Source organism: Patagioenas fasciata, chromosome 37, assembly GCF_037038585.1.
Source record: "Patagioenas fasciata isolate bPatFas1 chromosome 37, bPatFas1.hap1, whole genome shotgun sequence".
Taxonomy (NCBI): Eukaryota; Metazoa; Chordata; class Aves; order Columbiformes; family Columbidae; genus Patagioenas; species Patagioenas fasciata.
In genome coordinates, this window is record NC_092556.1 from 364155 (window position 1) to 385888 (window position 21734).

The 21734-nt window shown below is 66.0% G+C and overlaps 2 protein-coding genes across 4 annotated transcripts in view; both read left to right on the forward strand.

Moving 5' to 3' along the window:
* The window catches only part of SETD1A (SET domain containing 1A, histone lysine methyltransferase), a 36807-nt gene extending 29008 nt beyond the window's left edge, over positions 1-7799 (forward strand). The window contains exons 19-22 of the mRNA XM_071801333.1: positions 1102-1221; positions 4860-4997; positions 5419-5670; positions 5751-7799. Coding sequence (XP_071657434.1) covers positions 1102-1221; positions 4860-4997; positions 5419-5592 — 432 coding nt within the window. The 3' untranslated portion in view covers positions 5593-5670; positions 5751-7799. The remainder of the gene's footprint in view (positions 1-1101; positions 1222-4859; positions 4998-5418; positions 5671-5750) is intronic.
* Positions 7800-8339: 540 nt separating this feature from the next.
* On the forward strand, positions 8340-20318 carry HSD3B7 (hydroxy-delta-5-steroid dehydrogenase, 3 beta- and steroid delta-isomerase 7). Of its 3 annotated transcripts, none has more exons than XM_065859514.2 (8): positions 8340-8497; positions 9613-9754; positions 11274-11426; positions 12476-12584; positions 13941-14040; positions 15058-15220; positions 15506-15827; positions 20163-20318. In XM_065859514.2, exons 1-8 carry the CDS (start codon positions 8468-8470, stop codon positions 20173-20175), a joined length of 1032 nt encoding a protein of 343 aa, XP_065715586.1. In that variant the 5' UTR covers positions 8340-8467; the 3' UTR covers positions 20176-20318. The 3 variants fall into 3 exon arrangements, with proteins under 3 accessions (XP_065715586.1, XP_071657414.1, XP_065715585.1); XM_065859513.1 differs by having other exon boundaries at positions 8342-8497; positions 15506-15893; XM_071801313.1 differs by lacking the exon at positions 11274-11426 and having other exon boundaries at positions 8341-8497; positions 15506-15893.
* Positions 20319-21734: the final 1416 nt, after the last annotated feature.

The window sequence follows — 21734 nt, forward strand, 5'->3', positions numbered from 1 at the left end:
CCCAGACCGCTGGCACGGGGTGGCCCGGGGTGCCCCTTGTCCCTTGTCCCTTGTCCCGCTGTCCCTTGTCCCGCTGTCCCTGGGTGGCCCTTGTCCCGCTGTCCCTTGTCCCCCTGTCCCTTGTCCCGCTGTCCCTTGTCCCGCTCTCCCTTGTCCTGCTGTCCCTTGTCCCGCTGTCTTTGCTCTTGCTGTTCCTCATCCTGATGTCCCCATGCTTGTGTCCCCATCCTGGTGGCCCCGGGCTGGTGTTTGTCACCTTCACCTTCCCCATCTTCACCTTCCTCGTCCTGGTGTCCCTTGTCCTGGTGTCCCCGTGCTGGTGTCCCTTGTCTTGATGTTCTTTATCTTTATGTCCCCATGGGTGTCCCCATGGTGTCCCTAGGGTGTCCCCATGGTGTCCCAGGGTGTCCCCATGGTGTCCCATGGGTGTCCCAATGGTGTCCCATGGTGTCCCATAGTGATGTGTCCCCATGGGTGTTGTGTCCCATGGGTCATGTGTCCCCATGGGTGTCCCAGTGGTGTCCCAATGATGTCCCAATGGTGTCCCCATGGTGTCCTAGGGTGTCCCATGTTGTCCCAATGGTGTCCCAATGGTGTCCCATGGTGTCCCATGGTGATGTGTCCCCATGGGTGTTGTGTCCCATGGGTCATGTGTCCCCATGGGTGTCCCAGGGATGTCCCCATGGTATCCCAGGGTGTCCCATGGGTGTCCCAATGGTGTCCCAATGATGTCCCATGATGTCCCAATGGTGTCCCATGGGTGTCCCAGTGGTGTCCCCATGGTGTCCCCATGGTGTCCCATGGGTGTCCCCATGGTGTCCCAGTGGTGTCCCAGTGGTGTCCCAATGGTCTCCCAATGGTGTCCCAATGGTGTCCCATGGTGTCCCATGGTGTCCCAGGGTGTCCCATGTTGTCCCATGGGTGTCCCCATGGTGTCCCATGTTGTCCTAATGATGTCCCATGGGTGTCCCAATGATGTCCCATGATGTCCCAATGATGTCCCATGGTGTCCCATGTTGTCCCCATGTTGTCCCCATGTTGTCCCCTGGTGTCCCCGGGTGTCCCCGCGTGTCCCGCGCTGACGCGTCCCCGCGCCCCCAGTTCCGCAAGAAGCGGCTCCGCTTCGGCCGCAGCCGCATCCACGAGTGGGGCCTCTTCGCCATGGAGCCCATCGCGGCCGACGAGATGGTCATCGAGTACGTGGGCCAGAACATCCGCCAGGTACCCCAAAACCACCCAAAATCACCCCAAAACCACCCCGCGGGACCCCCAGAACCCCCCCCAAACCCCCATGGAACCCCCAAACCCCCCACACCCCCCAAATCCCCCCAAATCCCCCCACTGCCCCATCGCGGCCGACGAGATGGTCATCGAGTACGTGGGCCAGAACATCCGGCAGGTACCCAAAAACACCCAAAATCACCCCAAAACCACCCCGCGGGACCCCCAGAACCCCCCCCAAACCCCCATGGAAACCCCAAACCCCCCACACCCCCCAAAACCCCCCAAATCCCCCCACTGCCCCATCGCGGCCGACGAGATGGTCATCGAGTACGTGGGGCAGAACATCCGGCAGGTACCCAAAAACACCCAAAATCACCCCAAAACCACCCCGCGGGACCCCCAGAACCCCCCCCAAACCCCCCACAACACCCCATGGAACCCCAAACCCCCCACACCCCCCAAATCCCCCAAATCCCCCCACTGCCCCATCGCGGCCGACGAGATGCTCATGGAGTACGTGGGGCAGAACATCCCACAGGGACCCCAAAACCACCCGAAAAACCCCCCAAAACACCCCAAAACCACCCAAAACCACCCCACGGGACCCCCAGAACCCCCCCCAAACCCCCCACAACACCCCATGGAACCCCAAACCCCCCACACCCCCCAAATCCCCCCAAATCCCCCCACTGCCCCATTGCAGCCCATGAGATGCTCATTGAGTACATGGGGCAGAACATCCCACAGGGACCCCAAAACCACCCGAAAAACCCCCCAAAACACCCCAAAACCACCCAAAACCACCCCACGGGACCCCCAGAACCCCCCCCAAACCCCCCACAACACCCCATGGAACCCCCAAACCCCCCACACCCCCCAAATCCCCCCACTGCCCCATTGCAGCCCATGAGATGCTCATGGAGTACGTGGGGCAGAACACCCACAGGGACCCCAAAACCCCCCAAAATCACCCCAAAACCACCCCACGGGACCCCCAGAACCCCCCCCAAACCCCCCACAACACCCCATGGAACCCCCAAGTCCCCAAAACCCCCCACAGGACCCCCAAGACCCCCCCCAATCCCCTATGGGACCCCCAGAACCTCCCACCACCATCGGGACCTTCAGGAACCCCATGGTCACCCCAATGACTTTGGGGACCCCCAAATGTCCCCATGGTCACCCCAATGACTTTGGGGACCCCCAATGTCCCCATGGTCACCCCAATGACTTTGACCCCCAAGTGTCCCCATGGTCACCCCAATGACTTTGACCCCCAAATGTCCCCATGGTCACCCCAATGACTTTGACCCCCAATGTCCCCATGGTCACCCCAATGACTTTGGGGACCCCCAATGTCCCCGTGGTCACCCCAATGACTTTGACCCCCAATGTCCCCATGGTCACCCCAATGACTTTGGGGACCCCCAGTGTCCCCATGGTCACCCCAATGACTTTGACCCCCAATGTCCCCATGGTCACCCCAATGACCTTGGGGCCCCTCAGGAACCTCATGGTCACGTCCCCCCATCCCAAGCCCCCGGTGTCCCCATGTCCCCATATCCCCATGATGTCCCCATGTCCCTATGTCCCATGTCCCCATGATGTCCCCATGATGTCCCCATGATGTTCCTATGTCCCATATCCCCATGATGTCCCCATGATGTCCCCATGTCCCCATGATGTCCCCATGATGTCCCCATGATGTCCCCACGATGTTCCTATGTCCCATGTCCCCATGATGTCCCCATGATGTCCCCATGATGTCCCCACGATGTTCCTATGTCCCATGTCCCCATGATGTCCCATGTCTGCATGATGTCCCATGTCCCCCATATCCCCATGGTGTCCCCATATCCCCATGGTGTCCCCATGATGTCCCCATGATGTCCCCATGATGTCCCCATGATGTCCCTATGTCCCATATCCCCATGATGTCCAATGTCCCCCATATCCCCATGATGTCCCCATGATGTCCCTATGTCCCCCATATCCCCATGATGTCCCCATGTCCCCAATGTCCCCCATGTCCCCATGATGTCCCACATCCCCATGATGTCCCCATGATGTCCCTATGTCCCATATCCCCATGATGTCCCATATCCCCATGATGTCCCCATGATGTCCCTATGTCCCATATCCCCATGATGTCCCATATCCCCATGATGTCCCCATGATGTCCCTATGTCCCATGTCCCCATGATGTTCTTATGTCCCATATCCCCATGATGTCCCCATGATGTCCCCATGATGTCCCTATGTCCCATGTCCCCATGATGTCCCCATGATGTCCCATGTCCCCATGATGTCCCCATGATGTCCCTATGTCCCCACCATGTCCCCATGTCCCCACCATGTCCCCATGATGTCCCCATGATGTTCCTATGTCCCATGTCCCCATGATGTCCCATGTCCCCCATATCCCCATGATGTCCCCATGATGTCCCCATGATGTCCCCATGATGTCCCCATGATGTTCCTATGTCCCCATGATGTCCCCATGATGTCCCCATGTCCCCATATCCCCATGATGTCCCCATGATGTCCCCATGATGTCCCCATGATGTTCCTATGTCCCCTATCCCCATGATGTCCCATGTCCCCAATGTCCCCCATATCCCCATGGTGTCCCTACATCCCCATGATGTCCCCACGATGTCCCCATGATGTTCCTATGTCACATATCTCCATGATGTCCCAATATCCCCCATATCCCCATGATGTCCCCATGATGTCCCTATGTCCCATATCCCCATGATGTTCTTATGTCCCATATCCCCATGACGTCCCCATGATGTCCCCACCATGTCCCCATGTCCCTGATGTCCCCATGACCTCCCCATGACGTCCCCATGTCCCCACCATGTCCCCATGTCCCCACGCTGTCCCCATGTCCCCATGTCCCCAGGTGGTGGCGGACATGCGGGAGAAGCGCTACGCGCAGGAGGGCATAGGCAGCAGTTACCTGTTCTGCATGGACCACCCCATGACGTCCCCATGTCCCCATGACCTCCCCATGTCCCCATGACGTCCCCATGACCTCCCCATGTCCCCATGATGTCCCCATGACGTCCCCATGTCCCCACGATGTCCCCATGACGTCCCCATGACCTCCCCACGATGTCCCCATGTCCCCGTGTCCCCAGGTGGTGGCGGACATGCGGGAGAAGCGCTACGCGCAGGAGGGCATAGGCAGCAGTTACCTGTTCTGCATGGACCACCCCACGATGTCCCCATGTCCCCATGACGTCCCCATGTCCCCACGATGTCCCCACGATGTCCCCACGCTGTCCCCGTGTCCCCAGGTGGTGGCGGACATGCGGGAGAAGCGCTACGCGCAGGAGGGCATAGGCAGCAGTTACCTGTTCCGCGTGGGCCACCCCATGACCTCCCCATGTCCCCATGACGTCCCCATGACCTCCCCATGACGTCCCCATGTCCCCACGATGTCCCCGCTGTCCCCAGGTGGTGGCGGACATGCGGGAGAAGCGCTACGCGCAGGAGGGCATAGGCAGCAGTTACCTGTTCCGCGTGGACCACCCCATGACCTCCCCATGTCCCCATGACGTCCCCATGACGTCCCCATGACGTCCCCATGACCTCCCCACGATGTCCCCATGTCCCCATGTCCCCAGGTGGTGGCGGACATGCGGGAGAAGCGCTACGCGCAGGAGGGCATAGGCAGCAGTTACCTGTTCCGCGTGGACCACGACACCATCATCGACGCCACCAAGTGCGGCAACCTGGCGCGGTTCATCAACCACTGCTGCACGGTGAGGGCCCCACGGCCACCACCACTGCCCCACGGCCACCGCGAGGTCCCCATGGCCACCGCGAGGTCCCCATAGACACCATAACATCCCCACGGCCACCACCACTGCCCCACGGCCACCACCGCATCCCCATGGCCACCGCGAGGTCCCCATGGCCACCATGAGGTCCCCATGGCCACCACCACATCCCCATGACCACCATGACCTCCCCATGGCCACCACAAGCTCCCCATGACCACCACAAGCTCCCCATGACCACCACAACATCCCCACAACCACCACAACATCCCCACAACCACCACAACATCCCCACAACCACCACATCCCCATGGCCACCACAAGCTCCCCATGACCACCACAACATCCCCACGACCACCACAAGCTCCCCATGGCCACCCTGACCTTGCCCCCTTGCCCCCAGCCCAACTGCTACGCCAAGGTGATCACCATCGAGGCGCAGAAGAAGATCGTCATCTACTCCAAGCAGCCCATCGGCGTCAACGAGGAGATCACCTACGACTACAAGTTCCCCATCGAGGACACCAAGATCCCCTGCCTGTGCCGCACCGAGAGCTGCCGCGGCACCCTCAACTGAGCCCGCCCGGGGGGCGGGGCCACCAGACTTGGGCTGTGCTCAACATTGTTGGGTGGTGGCCACCATGGTTGGGTTGTGGTCAACGCCGTTGGGTTGAGGTCAACGTCGTTGGTTTGAGGTCAACGCCGTTGGGTTGTGGTCAATGTCGTTGGGTTGAGGTCAACGTCGTTGGGTTGTGGTCAATGTCGTTGGGTTGAGGTCAACGTCGTTGGGTTGTGGTCAACGCCGTTGGGTTGAGGTCAACGCCGTTGGGTTGTGGTCAACGCCGTTGGGTTGAGGTCAACGTTGTTGGGTTGTGGTCAACGTCGTTGGGTTGTGGTCAACCCCGTTGGGTTGAGGTCAACGTCGTTGGGTTGTGGTCAACGTCGTTGGGTTGTGGTCAATGTGGTTGGGTTGAGGTGGTCATGGTTGGGTTGTGGCCACCACCCTTGGGTTGTGGTCACCACCCTTGGCCGCCATGGTTGGGTTGTGGTCAACGGGGTTGAGTTCAGGTCACCATGGTTGGGTTGTGGTCAATGTCGTTGGGTTGTGGTCAACGTCGTTGGGTTGAGGTCAACGTCGTTGGGTTGAGGTCAACGTTGTTGGGTTGTGGTCAACATCGTTGGGTTGAGGTCAACGTCGTTGGGTTGAGGTCAACGTTGTTGGGTTGTGGTCAACATCGTTGGGTTGTGGTCAATGTGGTTGGGTTGAGGTGGTCATGGTTGGGTTGTGGCCACCACCCTTGGGTTGTGGTCACCACCCTTGGCCGCCATGGTTGGGTTGTGGTCAACGGGTTTGAGTTCAGGTCACCATGGTTGGGTTGTGGTCAATGTCGTTGGGTTGTGGTCAACGTCGTTGGGTTGAGGTCAACGTCGTTGGGTTGTGGTCAACGTCGTTGGGTTGTGGTCAATGGGGTTGGGTTGAGGTGGTCATGGTTGGGTTGTGGCCACCACCCTTGGGTTGTGGTCACCACCCTTGGCCACCATGGTTGGGTTGTGGTCAACGAGGTTGGGTTGTGGCCACCGTGGTTGAGTTGAGGCCACGATGGTTGGGTTGTGGTCACCGTCATTGAGTTGAGGCCACCATGGTTGGGTTGTGGTCAATGCCGTTGGGTTGTGGCCACCATGGTTGAGTTCAGGCCACCATGGTTGGGTTGTGGTCAACGTTGTTGGGTTGTGGTCAACGTTGTTGGGTTGAGGTCGATGTCATTGGGTTCTGGTCAATGGGGTTGGGTTGTGGCCACCGTGGTTGAGTTGAGGCCACCATGGTTGGGTTGTGGCCACCACCCTTGGGTTGTGGTCAACACCGTTGGGTTGTGGGCATCATGGTTGGGTTGTGGTCAATGCTGTTGTGTTGTGGTCACTACCAGAGGGTTGTGGCCACCATGGTTGAGTTGTGGTCAACGCTGTTGGGTTGTGACCACCATGGTTGGGTTATGGCCACCACCCTTGGGTTGTGGTCATCATGGTTGAGTTGTGGCCACTACCATAGGGTTGTGGCCACCATGGTTGAGTTTAGGCCACCATGGTTGGGTTGTGGCCACCACCGTTGGGCTGTGGCCACCATGGTTGAGTTCAGGCCACCATGGTTGGGTTGTGGCCACTACCATAGGGTTGTGGCCACCATGGTTGAGTTCAGGCCACCATGGTTGGGTTGTGGTCAATGCTGTTGGGTTGTAGCCACCATGGTTGGGTTGTGGCCACCACCGTTGGGCTGTGGCCACCATGGTTGGGTTGAAGCCACCATAGTTGGGTTGTGGCCACCACCCTTGGGTTGTGGTCGATGTGGTTGGGTTGTGGCCACCATGGTTGGGTTGTGGCCACCACCGTTGGGCTGTGGCCACCAAGGCTGCTTTGCCATCACCACCTTTGCCATCGCCCCGCGGCGGCCGTGACGTCACCGTGACATCACCATGACGTCACCATGACATCACCGTGACGTCACCGTGACACACACCCCCCACACCCCCCCCCGGTGCCATCCCGGTGACGTCATCCCCGCCCCTCCCCCCGGCGCAGGCGGCTCCTCCCATTGGCTGTTTCTTGTAGAAACTCGGGGGGGGGGGGGGTTGGGGGTCGTGGCCCCGCCCCCTCCCCCGCCCCTCCCCCCACTCTGTAAATACCCCCGGGGGGGGATCCCCTGTACATGCCCCTCCCCCCCCTGTACATATGTGGATACGGGGACCCCCCCGGGCCCCCCCTTTTTATAAAGTGGCCAATGAGCTTTGAGAGGCTGTTGTGGTGGGGACCCAGGCGTTCGGGAGGGACCCAGGAGTGCCCCAGGGACCCAGGCGTTCGGGAGGGACCCAGGAGTGCCCCAGGGACCCAGGAGTTCGGGAGGGACCCAGGCGTTCGGGTTTTTTCCCTAAGCGGGGGGGGGAAACCTCGGGGAGCGCGGGGCGGGTCCTGGCTCCACCCCCCTGTGGGCGGGGCCAACGCGCGCACGGCGGCGGGGAGGGGGCGTGGCCTCGCGAAAGCCCCGCCCACATCGGCCCAGCGCGTTACCATGGCAACGGCCGCCTGAGCGCGGGGGGACCCAGGAGTTCGGGGGGGACCCAGGAGTTCGGGAGGGACCCAGGAGTTCGGGGGGGGACCCAGGAGTTCGGGAGGGACCCAGGAGTGCCCCAAGGGACCCAGGAGTTCGGGGAGGGGACCCAGGAGTTCGGGGAGGGGACCCAGGCGTCCGGGTTTCTCCTCCCCCACCCTTCACGTCACCACTTCCCCCCACCCCACCCCACCCCCCGCCCCCTTCCCGGACGCCTGGGTCCACTCTGCCAGCGGCCTTGACCCCGGGGCGGCTCCGGCAGGGACCCAGGCGTCCGGGCCCCGCCCCCCAGGCCTGGGCGGGGCCGTCGGCGCCGACAAAAGGCGGCGGGAGGGGGGGGAGGGGCTGGACCATGGAGCCCCCCCAGGACGGAGACCCCCAGGTACCCACGGGGGGCCAGGACGCCTGGGTCCCCCTTCCCGAACTCCTGGGTCCCCCTTCCCGAACTCCTGGGTCCCCCTTCCCGAACTCCTGGGTCCCTTCCGCAGGTGTAGGGGGAAGTGTTGGCGGGGGGAAGTTTAGGGGTGGAGGGACCCAGGAGTTCGGGGGGGGACCCAGGAGTTCGGGAGGGACCCAGGAGTTCGGGAGGGACCCAGGAGTGCGGGAGGGGACCCAGGAGTGCGGGAGGGGACCGAGGTTCTCAAGGGGGACCCAGGCGTCCGGGGAGGGACCCAGGAGTTCGGGAGGGGTCCCGGGTTCTCAAGGGGGGACCCAGGCGTCCGGGGGGGACCCAGGCGTCCGGGGGTTGTCCCGCGTTCTTGGAGGGGACCCAGGCGTCCGGGGGGGACCCAGGTGTGCCCCAAGGGACCCAGGCGTGCGGGGGGGACCCAGGCGTGCGGGGAGGGGACCCAGGCGTGCGGGGGGGGGGACCCAGGCGTGCGGGAGGGACCCAGGCGTGCGGGAGGGACCCAGGCGTGCGGGGGGGGACCCAGGCGTGCGGGAGGGACCCAGGCGTGCGGGGGGGACCCAGGCGTGCGGGAGGGGACCCAGGCGTGCGGGGGGGGACCCAGGCGTGCGGGGGGGGACCCAGGCGTGCGGGGGGGGGACCCAGGCGTGCGGGAGGGACCCAGGCGTGCGGGAGGGGACCCAGGCGTGCGGGAGGGGACCCAGGCGTGCGGGAGGGACCCAGGCGTGCGGGAGGGACCCAGGCGTGCGGGGAGGGGACCCAGGCGTGCGGGGAGGGGACCCAGGCGTGCGGGGAGGGGACCCAGGCGTGCGGGGAGGGGACCCAGGCGTGCGGGGGGGACCCAGGCGTGCGGGGGGGGACCCAGGCGTGCGGGGGGGGACCCAGGCGTGCGGGAGGGACCCGGGAGCTCGGGAGGGACCCGGGAGCTCGGGAGGGGACCCAGGTTCTCAAAGGGGACCCAGGCGTGCGGGAGGGGACCCAGGCGTGCGGGAGGGGACCCAGGCGTGCGGGGGGGACCCAGGCGTGCGGGAGGGACCCAGGCGTGCGGGGGGGACCCAGGCGTGCCCCACGGCCCCGTGCTGCGGGTGCAGGGCCGGGTGCTGGTGGTGACCGGGGGCTGCGGGTTCCTGGGGTCGCACCTGGTGCGGCTGCTCCTGGAGCGGGAGCCGGAGCTGCGGGAGCTGCGGGTGCTGGATCTGAACCCCGACCCTGCGGTGGTGCCGCCCGAGCACGGTAACGGGGACCCGGGAGTGCCCCAGGGACCCGGGAGTGCCCCAGGGGACCCGGAGGTTCGGGGGGACCCAGGAGTTCGGGGGGAACCCAGGAGTGCGGGGCAGAAAGGTCGGGGTAGACCTGGTGGCCCCGGGAGGGTCCTGGGTAGACCTGGTCTGCCTAAGGGGTCCGTGTGATATAGGGGGGACCCAGGAGTTCGGGAGGGACCCAGGAGTGCCCCAAGGGACCCAGGAGTTCGGGAGGGACCCGGGAGTGCCCCAGGGACCCGGGAGTGCCCCAAGGGACCCAGGAGTTCGGGGGGGAACCCAGGAGTTCGGGGGAGAAAGGTCGGGGTAGACCTGGTGGCCCCGGGAGGGCCCTGGGTAGACCTGGTCTGCCTAAGGGGTCCGTGTGATACAGGGGGGACCCGGGAGTGCCCCAAGGGACCCAGGAGTGCGGGAGGGACCCGGGAGTGCCCCAGGGACCCAGGAGTGCCCCAGGGACCCCGGAGTTCGGGGGGACCCAGGAGTTCAGGACCCACAGGACTTGACCCTATAGGGGATCCCAGGTTCTTAGGGGGACCCAGGCATCCGGGTGAGGGGACCCCAGCCCCATATTGAGGGGACCCAGGCGTCCGGGGATGGGATCCCAGGTTCTTAGGAGGGGACCCAGGCGTCCGGGAGGGGACCCCAGCCCAATATTGAGGGGACCCAGGCGTCCGGGGTGAAGGGACCCAGGCGTCCGGGAGGGGACCCCAGCCCCATATTGAGGGGACCCAGGCGTCCGGGATGGGGGGACCCAGGCGTCCGGGTGAGGGGACCCAGGCGTCCGGGATGGGGGGACCCAGGCGTCCGGGTGAGGGGACCCAGGCGTCCGGGATGGGGGGACCCAGGCGTCCGGGGTGAGGGGACCCAGGCGTCCGGGATGGGGGGACCCAGGCGTCCGGGTGAGGGGACCCAGGCGTCCGGGATGGGGGGACCCAGGCGTCCGGGTGAGGGGACCCAGGCGTCCGGGATGGGGGGACCCAGGCGTCCGGGGTGAGGGGACCCAGGCGTCCGGGGTGAAGGGACCCAGGCGTCCGGGGGGACCCAGGCGTCCGGGGTGAAGGGACCCAGGCGTCCGGGGGGACCCAGGCGTCCGGGGGAAGGGACCCAGGCGTGCGGGCGGGGGGACCCAGGCGTCCGGGGTGAAGGGACCCAGGCGTCCGGGCGGGGGGACCCAGGCGTCCGGGCGGGGACCCAGGCGTGCGGGGTGAAGGGACCCAGGCGTCCGGGGTGAAGGGACCCAGGCGTCCGGGCGGGGGGACCCAGGCGTCCGAGCGGGGGGACCCAGGCGTCCGAGCGGGGGGACCCAGGCGTCCGGGGTGAAGGGACCCAGGCGTCCGGGATGGGGGGACCCAGGCGTCCGGGGATGGGATCCCAGGTTCTTAGCGGGGGACCCAGGCGTCCGGGAGGGGACCCCAGCCCCATATTGAGGGGACCCAGGCGTCCGGGGGAAGGGACCCAGGCGTCCGGGGGGACCCAGGCGTGCGGGGTTGCAGGGGGGCGCGTGCGGCTGCTGCGCGCGGACGTGGGGGACGCGGGCGCCGTGGGGCGGGCGCTGTGGGGCGCGCACGTGGTTTTCCACGCGGCCTCGCTCGTGGACGTGTGGGGCGGGAGCAGCGCCCAGGACATCGCGCGCGTCAACGTGCAGGGTGCGTGGGGCTGGGGGGGGCTGGGGGGGTTGGGGAGCTATGGGGTGGATGTGGGGCTGGGGGGGCTGGGGGGGGATGTGGGGCTGGGGGTGGATGTGGGGTTGGGGGCACTTGGGGGGCTGAGGGGAGTTGGGGGGCTGGGGGTGCTTGGGGCACTTGGGGGGCTGAGGGTGGTTGGGGGCGCTTGGGGGGCTGGGGGTGGATGTGGGGCTGGGGGCGCTTGGGGGGCTGAGGGGTGGATGTGGGGCTGGAGGTGGTTGGGGGCCACTTGTGGGGCTGGGGGTGGATGTGGGGCTATGGGGCGGATGTGGGGTTGGGGGTGGTTGGGGGGCACTTGGGGGGCTGGGGGAGTTCGGGTGGATGTGGGGCTGGGGGGGGATGTGGGGCTATGGGGTGGAGGGGGGGCTATGGGGTGGATGTGGGGCTGGGAGAGTTGGGGGGCACTTGGGGGGCTGGGGGTGGATGTGGGGCTGGGGGTGCTTGGGGGGCACTTGGGGGGCTGGGGAGTTGGGGTGGATGTGGGGCTGGGGGCACTTGTGGGGCTGGGGTGGATCTATGGGGTGAGTTGGGGGGCGCTATGGGGCCGTTGGGGTGGGTCTATGGGGCATATGGGGAAGTTTGGGGGAGCCCTGGGGGGTCTATGGGGCGAGTTGGGGGGTGTGTGGGGTGGGTTGGGGGGTGAACGGGGGGGGCAATGGGGACCCAGGCGTCCGGGCCCCATAGATCCCGCCCCATAGGCACCAAGAACGTGATCCGGGGGTGCTGGACTGGGGGGGTCTATGGGGCAATGGGAGTGGGTCTGTGGGGACCCAGGCGTCCGGGAGGGACCCAGGAGTTCGGGAGGGGACCCAGGCGTTCGGGAAGGGACCCAGGCGTCCGGGCCCCATAGATCCCGCCCCATAGGCACGAAGAACGTGATCCGGGGGTGCTGGACTGGGGGGGTCTATGGGGCAATGGGAGTGGGTCTGTGGGGACCCAGGCGTCCGGGAGGGACCCAGGAGTTCGGGAAGGGACCCAGGCGTCCGGGCCCCATAGATCCCGCCCCATAGGCACCAAGAACGTGATCCGGGGGTGCCGCGCCGGGGGGGTCCCCGTGCTCATCTACACCAGCAGCATGGAGGTCGTGGGGCCCAACACGCGGGGGGACCCCTTCCTCAGGTACCGCCCCATAGGGACCCAGGCGTCCGGGACCCACAGCCGACCCCCAACCCCCGTGGGGACCCAGGCGTCCGGGCCCCACAGCCGACCCCCAACCCCCGTGGGGACCCAGGCGTCCGGGCCCCACAGCCGACCCCCAACCCCCGTGGGGACCCAGGCGTCCGGGACCCACAGCCGACCCCCAACCCCCACGGGGACCCAGGCGTCCGGGACCCACAGCCGACCCCCAACCCCCACGGGGACCCAGGCGTCCGGGACCCACAGCCGACCCCCAACCCCCACGGGGACCCAGGCGTCCGGGACCCACAGCCGACCCCCAACCCCCGTGGGGACCCAGGCGTCCGGGACCCACAGCCGACCCCCAACCCCCACGGGGACCCAGGCGTCCGGGACCCACAGCCGACCCCCAACCCCCACGGGGACCCAGGCGTCCGGGCCCCACAGCCGACCCCCAACCCCCGTGGGGACCCAGGCGTCCGGGCCCCACAGCCGACCCCCAACCCCCATGGGGACCCAGGCGTCCGGGCCCCACAGCCGACCCCCAACCCCCATGGGGACCCAGGCGTCCGGGACCCACAGCCGACCCCCAACCCCCACGGGGACCCAGGCGTCCGGGACCCACAGCCGACCCCCAACCCCCACGGGGACCCAGGCGTCCGGGACCCACAGCCGACCCCCAACCCCCGTGGGGACCCAGGCGTCCGGGACCCACAGCCGACCCCCAACCCCCGTGGGGACCCAGGCGTCCGGGCCCCACAGCCGACCCCCAACCCCCGTGGGGACCCAGGCGTCCGGGCCCCACAGCCGACCCCCAACCCCCGTGGGGACCCAGGCGTCCGGGCCCCACAGCCGACCCCCAACCCCCACGGGGACCCAGGCGTCCGGGACCCACAGCCGACCCCCAACCCCCGTGGGGACCCAGGCGTCCGGGACCCACAGCCGACCCCCAACCCCCACGGGGACCCAGGCGTCCGGGACCCACAGCCGACCCCCAACCCCCATGGGGGGACCCAGGTGTCCGGGACCCACAACCCCCCAATTGGGGACCCAGGCATTCGGGACCCCCAACCCCCCATAGAGGACCCAGGCGTCTGGGACCCCCAACCTCGCCCCAACCCCCATAGAGGACCCAGGCGTTCGGGACCCCCAACCCCCCATAGGGGACCCAGGCATCCGGGACCCCCACTCCAATATTGAGGGGACCCAGGCGTCCGGGAAACCCCCCCACAAGGGACCCAGGCGTCCGGGTCGAGCCCCCCGAGCCCATTATTGAGGGGACCCAGGCGTCCGGGAGCCCTCCCCTCCTCCCCGCCGCCCCCTCCCGTGTCCCGGACGCCTGGGTCCCTCCGTCCGCAGGGGGGATGAGGACACCCCGTACCCCGTGCGCCACTCGGAGCCGTACCCGCTCAGCAAAGCGCAGGCGGAGCGCCTGGTGCTGGAGGCCAACGGCGCCACGGTGAGGACCCAGGCGTCCGGGGGACCCAGGAGTGCCCCAAGGGACCCAGGAGTTCGGGGGGGAACCCAGGAGTTCGGGGGGGAACCCAGGAGTTCGGGGGAGAAAGGTCGGGGTAGACCTGGTGGCCCCGGGAGGGCCCTGGGTAGACCTGGTCTGCCTAAGGGGTCCGTGTGATATGGGGGGGATGTAGGGGTACGGGAGGGACCCAGGAGTGCCCCAAGGGACCCAGGAGTTCGGGAGGGACCCAGGAGTGCCCCAGGGACCCGGGAGTGCCCCAAGGGACCCAGGAGTTCGGGGGGGAACCCAGGAGTTCTGGGGAGAAAGGTCGGGGTAGACCTGGTGGCCCTGGGAGGGTCCTGGGTAGACCTGGTCTGCCTAAGGGGTCCGTGTGATATAGGGGGGACCCAGGAGTTCGGGAGGGACCCAGGAGTGCCCCAAGGGACCCGGGAGTTCGGGAGGGGACCCAGGAGTTCGGGAGGGACCCAGGAGTGCCCCAAGGGGCCCAGGAGTGCCCCAGGGACCCAGGAGTGCCCCAAGGGACCCAGGAGTTCGGGAGGGGACCCAGGAGTTCGGGAGGGACCCAGGAGTGCCCCAGGGACCCAGGAGTGCCCCGTGTCCCCAGGTGGCCGGGGGGGGGCGGCTGGTGACCGTGTCCCTGCGCCCCACCTGGATCTATGGGGACCCAGGCGTGCCCCAAGGGACCAAGGAGTGCCCCAAGGGACCCAGGAGTGCCCCAAGGGACCCAGGGGTTCGGGAGGGGACCCAGGCGTTCGGGAGGGACCCAGGAGTGCCCCAAGGGACCCAGGGGTTCGGGAGGGACCCAGGAGTGCCCCAAGGGACCCAGGAGTTCGGGAGGGACCCAGGAGTGCCCCAAGGGACCCAGGAGTTCGGGAGGGACCCAGGAGTGCGGGAGGGACCCAGGAGTGCCCCAAGGGACCCAGGAGTTCGGGAGGGACCCAGGAGTGCGGGAGGGACCCAGGAGTGCCCCAGGGACCCAGGAGTGCCCCGTGTCCCCAGGTGGCCGGGGGGGGGCGGCTGGTGACCGTGTCCCTGCGCCCCACCGGGATCTATGGGGAGCGCCACCCCCTGCTGCAGCGGCTCTACCGGGGGGGCCGGGCGCTGGGGGGGTGGCTGCCCCGGACCCTCCCCCCCCACGCCGAGCACGGCCGGGTCTACGTGGGTGAGTGCTGACCCATGGCTGACCCATAAGTGACCCATGGCTGCCCCATAGCTGCCCCATGGCTGCCCCATAAGTGACCCATAGCTGACCCATAGCTGACCCATAGCTGCCCCCCATCTGCCCCCCATCTCCCTACAGGCAACGTGGCCTGGATGCACCCCCAGCCCCACACCCCCAGCCCCCCATCTCCCCCCATCTCCCCCCACACCCTGCCCCATGTCTGCCCCATAACTGCCCCATGGCTGCCCCATAGCTGCCCCCCACCTGCCCCCCATCTCCCCACAGGCAACGTGGCCTGGATGCACATCCTGGCCGCCCGGGCCGCGCGGCTCCGCCCCCAGGCGGTGGGGGGCGAGTGCTTCTTCTGCTACGACGCCTCCCCATTGGCCGCCTATGAGGACTTCAACCAATTGCTGCTGGGCCCGGCCGGGCTGCGCCTGATTGGCCGCTCCCCTCCGCCCCGCCCCCTGCTGGAGCTGCTGGCCTGGCTGGGCGTGGCCGTGGGGCGTGTCCTGCCAGGCCACGCCCCCCTGCTCAACCCCTACACCTTGGCCGTGGGGTCCACGCCGTTCAGCGTCCGCACCCGAAAGGCCGAGAGGAGCTTTGGGTACCAACCCCTGTTCCCGTGGGAGAGGGCGAGGGAGAGGACGCTGGAGTGGCTGCGGGGGCTGGGGTAGGTGGGGGAGGGGCCGGGGGGTGGGGGTGGGGCCGCGGGGTGGGGGTGGGGCCGCGGGGTGGGGGCGGGGTCGGTGGGGTGGGTGGGGGGTCAGTAGGGTTGGGGTCAATGGGGGTTGGGTCAATGGGGTTGGGGTCAATGGGGTTGGGGTCAGTGGGGTTGGGGTCAATGGGGTTGGGGTCAGTGGGGTTGGGGTCAATGGGGTTGGGTCAATGGGGTTGGGGTCAATGGGGTGGAGTCATTGGGGTTGGGGTCAGTGGGGTTGGGGTCAATGGGGTTGGGTCAATGGGGTGGAGTCATTGGGGTTGGGGTCAGTGGGGTTGGGGTCAATGGGGTGGGGTCAATGGGGTTGGGGTCAATGGGGTGGAGTCATTGGGGTTGGGGTCAATGGGGTGGGGTCAATGGGGTTGGGGTCAATGGGGTGGGGTCAATGGGGTGGGGTCAGTGGGGTGGGGTCAGTGGGGTTGGGGTCAATGGGGTTGGGGTCAATGGGGTTGGGTCAATGGGGTTGGGTCAATGAGGGTGGGGTCAATGGGGTGGGGTCAATGGGGTTGGGGTCAATGGGGTGGGGTCAATGGGGGTGGGGTCAATGGGGTGGGGTCAATGGGGTGGGGTCAGTGGGGGGTGGGTCAATGAGGTTGGGGTCAATGGGGTTGGGTCAATGGGGTGGGGTCAATGGGGTTGGGGTCAATGGGGTGGGGTCAATGGGTTGGGGTCAATGGGGTTGGGGTCAATGGGGTTGGGGTCAATGGGGTGGGGTCAATGGGGTTGGGTCAGTGGGGTGGAGTCAATGGGGTTGGGGTCAATGGGGTGGGGTCAATGGGGTTGGGTCAATGGGGTGGAGTCAATGGGGTTGGGGTCAGTGGGGTGGGGTCAATGGGGTGGAGTCAATGGGGTGGGGTCAATGGGGTGGGGTCAATGGGGTTGGGGTCAATGGGGTTGGGTCAATGGGGTGGGGTCAATGGGGGTGGGGTCAATGGGGTTGGGTCAATGAGGTTGCGTCAATGGGGTGGAGTCATTGGGGTTGGGGTCAATGGGGTGGAGTCATTGGGGTTGGGGTCAATGGGGTTGGGGTCAATGGGGTGGGGTCAATGGGGGTGGGGTCAATGGGGTTGGGGTCAGTGGGGTGGGGTCAATGGGGGTGGGGTCAATGGGGTTGGGTCAGTGGGGTTGGGTCAATGGGGTTGGGGTCAATGGGGTTGGGTCAATGGGGTGGGGTCAATGGGGTTGGGTCAGTGGGGTTGGGGTCAATGGGGTTGGGGTCAATGGGGTGGGGTCAATGGGGTTGGGGTCAGTGGGGTGGGGTCAATGGGGTTGGGGTCAATGGGGTTGGGGTCAATGGGGTTGGGTCAATGGGGTTGGGGTCAATGGGGTTGCGGTCAATGGGGTTGGGGTCAATGGGGTGGGGTCAATGGGGTTGGGGTCAATGGGGATTGGACCATAGAGTGGGGGTGGGGTCAATGGGGTGGGGTCAATGGGGTGGGGTCAATGGGGTTGGGTCAATGGGGTTGGGGTCAGTGGGGTTGGGGTCAATGGGGATTGGACCATAGAGTGGGGTTGGGGTCAATGGGGGTGGGGTCAATGGGGTGGGGTCAATGGGGTTGGGGTCAATGGGGTGGGGTCAATGGGGTGGGGTCAGTGGGGTTGGGTCAATGGGGTGGGGTCAATGGGGGTGGGTCAATGGGGTGGGGTCAATGGGGATTGGACCGTAGAGTGGGGTTGGGGTCAATGGGGGTGGGGTCAATGGGGTTGGGGTCAGTGGGGTTGGGGTCAATGGGGATTGGACCATAGAGTGGGGTTGGGGTCAATGGGGTGGGGTCAATGGGGTTGGGGTCAATGGGGTGGGGTCAATGGGGGTGGGTCAATGGGGTGGGGTCAATGGGGATTGGACCATAGAGTAGGGTTGGGGTCAATGGGGTTGGGGTCAATGGGGTTGGGGTCAATGGGGTTGGGGTCAATGGGGTGGGGTCAATGGGGTTGGGGTCAATGGGGTTGGGTCAGTGGGGTTGGGGTCAATGGGGTTGGGTCAGTGGGGTTGGGGTCAATGGGGTGGAGTCAATGGGGTGGGATCAATGGGGTTGGGGTCAATGGGGTGGGGTCAATGGGGTTGGGGTCAATGGGGTGGGGTCAATGGGGTTGGGGTCAATGGGGTTGGGTCAATGGGGTGGAGTCATTGGGGTTGGGGTCAGTGGGGTTGGGGTCAATGGGGTTGGGGTCAATGGGGTTGGGGTCAATGGGGTGGAGTCATTGGGGTTGGGGTCAGTGGGGTTGGGTCAATGGGGTGGGGTCAATGGGGTTGGGTCAGTGGGGTTGGGTCAATGGGGTTGGGGTCAATGGGGTTGGGGTCAATGGGGTGGAGTCATTGGGGTTGGGGTCAGTGGGGTTGGGTCAATGGGGTGGGGTCAATGGGGTTTGGTCAGTGGGGTGGGGTCAATGGGGTGGGGTCAATGGGGTGGGGTCAGTGGGGTTGGGTCAATGGGGTTGGGGTCAATGGGGTGGGGTCAATGGGGTTGGGTCAATGGGGTTGGGGTCAATGGGGTGGGGTCAATGGGGTTGGGGTCAGTGGGGTTGGGTCAATGGGGTGGGGTCAATGGGGTTGGGTCAATGGGGTTGGGGTCAATGGGGTTGGGTCAGTGGGGTTGGGGTCAATGGGGTTGGGTCAATGGGGTGGGGTCAATGGGGTTTGGTCAGTGGGGTGGGGTCAATGGGGTGGGGTCAATGGGGTGGGGTCAGTGGGGTTGGGTCAATGGGGTGGGGTCAGTGGGGTGGGGTCAGTGGGGTTGGGTCAATGGGGTTGGGGTCAATGGGGTTGGGGTCAATGGGGTTGGGTCAATGGGGTTGGGTCAATGGGGTGGAGTCAATGGGGTTGGGGTCAATGGGGTTGGGGTCAATGGGGTGGAGTCATTGGGGTTGGGGTCAATGGGGTTGGGGTCAGTAGGGTTGGGGTCAATGGGGTTGGGGTCAATGGGGTTGGGTCTATGGGGTTGGGTCAATGGGGTTGGGGTCAATGGGGTTGGGTCAATGGGGTTGGGTCAATGGGGTGGAGTCAATGGGGTTGGGGTCAATGGGGTTGGGGTCAATGGGGTGGAGTCATTGGGGTTGGGGTCAGTGGGGTTGCGGTCAATGGGGTTGGGTCAATGGGGTTGGGGTCAATGGGGTGGGGTCAATGGGGTGGGGGTCAATGGGATTGGGTCAATGGGGTTGGGTCAATGGGGTTGGGTCAATGGGGTGGGGTCAATGGGGTTGGGTCAATGGGGTTGGGCCAATGGGGTTGGGTCAATGGGGTGGGGTCAATGGGGTTGGGTCAATGGGGTTGGGTCAATGGGGTTGGGGTCAGTGGGGTTGGGTCAATGGGGTTGGGTCAATGGGGTTGGGTCAATGGGGTTGGGGTCAGTGGGGTTGGGTCAATGGGGTTGGGTCAATGGGGTGGGGTCAATGGGGTTGGGTCAATGGGGTTGGGTCAATGGGATTGGGTCAATGGGGTTGGGTCAATGGGGTGGGGTCAATGGGGTTGGGTCAATGGGGTTGGGGTCAATGGGATTGGGTCAATGGGGTTGGGTCAATGGGGTGGGGTCAATGGGGTTGGGTCAATGGGGTTGGGCCAATGGGGTTGGGTCAATGGGGTTGGGGTCAATGGGGTTGGGGTCAATGGGGTGGGGTCTATGGGTTGGGGCTCCAATCCCAACCCAGGGTGGGATCCAGGCTGGGTTTTGGGCTCCGATCCCAATCCAGGGTGGGATCCAGGCTGGGTTTTGGGCTCCGATCCCAATCCAGGTTGGGATCCAGGCCAGGTTTTGGGCTCCAATCCCAATCCAGGGTGGGATCCAGGCCGGGTTTTGGGCTCCGATCCCAATCCAGGGTGGGATCCAGGCCGGGTTTTGGGCTCTGATCCCAATCCAGAGTGGGATCCAGACCCCATTTTGGGCTCCAATCCCAATCCAGGGTGGGATCCAGGCCGGGTTTTGGGCTCCGATCCCAATCCAGGGTGGGATCCAGGCCGGGTTTTGGGCTCCAATCCCAATCCAGGGTGGGATCCAGGCCGGGTTTTGGGCTCTGATCCCAATCCAGGGTGGGATCCAGGCCGGGTTTTGGGCTCTGATCCCAATCCAGGGTGGGATCCAGGCCGGGTTTGGGGCTCCAATCCCAATCCAGGGTGGGATCCAGGCCGGGTTTTGGGCTCCAATCCCAATCCCAAATGGGATCCAGGCCAGGATTTGGGCTCCAATCCCAACCCCGGTGCCTCCACCCCGGATTTTCCCCCCACAGCTCCAACCAATGACCCAGCCCATGGCATCGGCCCCGCCCCCTGCCTCCCATTGGCTGCCGCCGCCACCCCGCCCATCGCCTGGCCCCGCCCCCTCCTTACCGCGCTCATTTGCATCTCGTTATCCCCCCCGCCAATTAAAGGGATTCGTTGCTTCCGCCCGGACGCCTGGGTCCCCTCGGGGGGTGGGTGGGGAGGGGAGGGGGCGGGGCTTGGCGCACCCCATGACCCCGGGTTGGGGGTCAGCCCCGCCCATTCTTGGGACGGACGGACTGACGGACGCAGGTATGAGGGCGCCCGGACGCCTGGGTCCCCTGGGGGCGGGGTGGGGCCGCCCGGACGCCTGGGTCCCTTCTGGGGTTGGGGGGGGGGGGGGGGGGGAGGTTTGGGGGTTCAGCATCCCCGGACGCCTGGGTCCATTTCTGGGGACTTGGGGTACTCCTGGGTCCCTTTTTTGGGGGGGTGTGGGTTCCCCGGATGCCTGGGTCCATTTTGGGGGACTTGGGGTACTCCTGGGTCCCTTTTTAGGGGCGGGGGCGGGGGGGGTGGATTTCCTGGACGCCTGGGTCCCTTTTTAGGGGGTGGGGGTTCCCCGGACGCCTGGGTCCCTTTTAGGGGACTTGGGGTACTCCTGGGTCCCTTTTTTGGGGGGGGCTGGGGGTGGGGCTTACCCGGACGCCTGGGTCCCTTTTAGGGGGTTCCCTGGATGCCTGGGTCCCTTTTAGGGGACTTGGGGTACTCCTGGGTCCCTTTTTTGGGGGGGGCTGGGGGTGGGGCTTACCCGGACGCCTGGGTCCCTTTTTAGGGGGTGGGGGTTCCCTGGATGCCTGGGTCCATTTTGGGGGACTTGGGGTACTCCTGGGTCCCTTTTTTTGGGGGGGGCTGGGGGTGGGGGGTCCCCCGGACGCCTGGGTCCCTTTTGGGGTTCCCCGAACGCCTGGGTCCCTTTATAGGGTTTGTGGGTCCCCCGGACGCCTGGGTCCCTTTTCGGGGCACTCCTGGGTCCCCTCTCTCCCCTCCCCCGCAGATGTGGCGGCTGTGGGTGCCCTGGGGGGCCCTGCGGGGGGCGCTGTCCCCCCCCGGCACCCGGCGTTGGTTCTTCCTCCTCCTCCTCCGCCTCTTGACCTTGACCTTGACCCGGGGGCCCTGGCGAGGCCCCGCCCACGACCTCCTGTGCACCTGGGCTGGCCCCGCCCCCTCGCCCAGCCCCGCCCTCCGCCGCCTCTGCGCCGCCATTTGCTACAACAGGCTCCTCCCCCCGCCCATGGGCGCCCTATGGCGGCTCTCGCTGCTCCTGGGGGTGCTGCCCCTCCCCCTGCGCCGCCTCCTGCACCCGCACGGCAACATGGCCGACAATATGGCCGACAATATGGCCGACAATATGGCCGACAATATGGCCGACAGGGGCGGCAATATGGCCGACAACATGGGTGGCAATATTGCCGACATGACCGGCAATATGGCCGACAACATAGGCGGCAATATGGCAGACAATATGGCTGACAATATGGCCGACAGGGGCGGCAATATGGCCGACAACATGGGTGGCAATATGGCCGACAACATGGCTGACA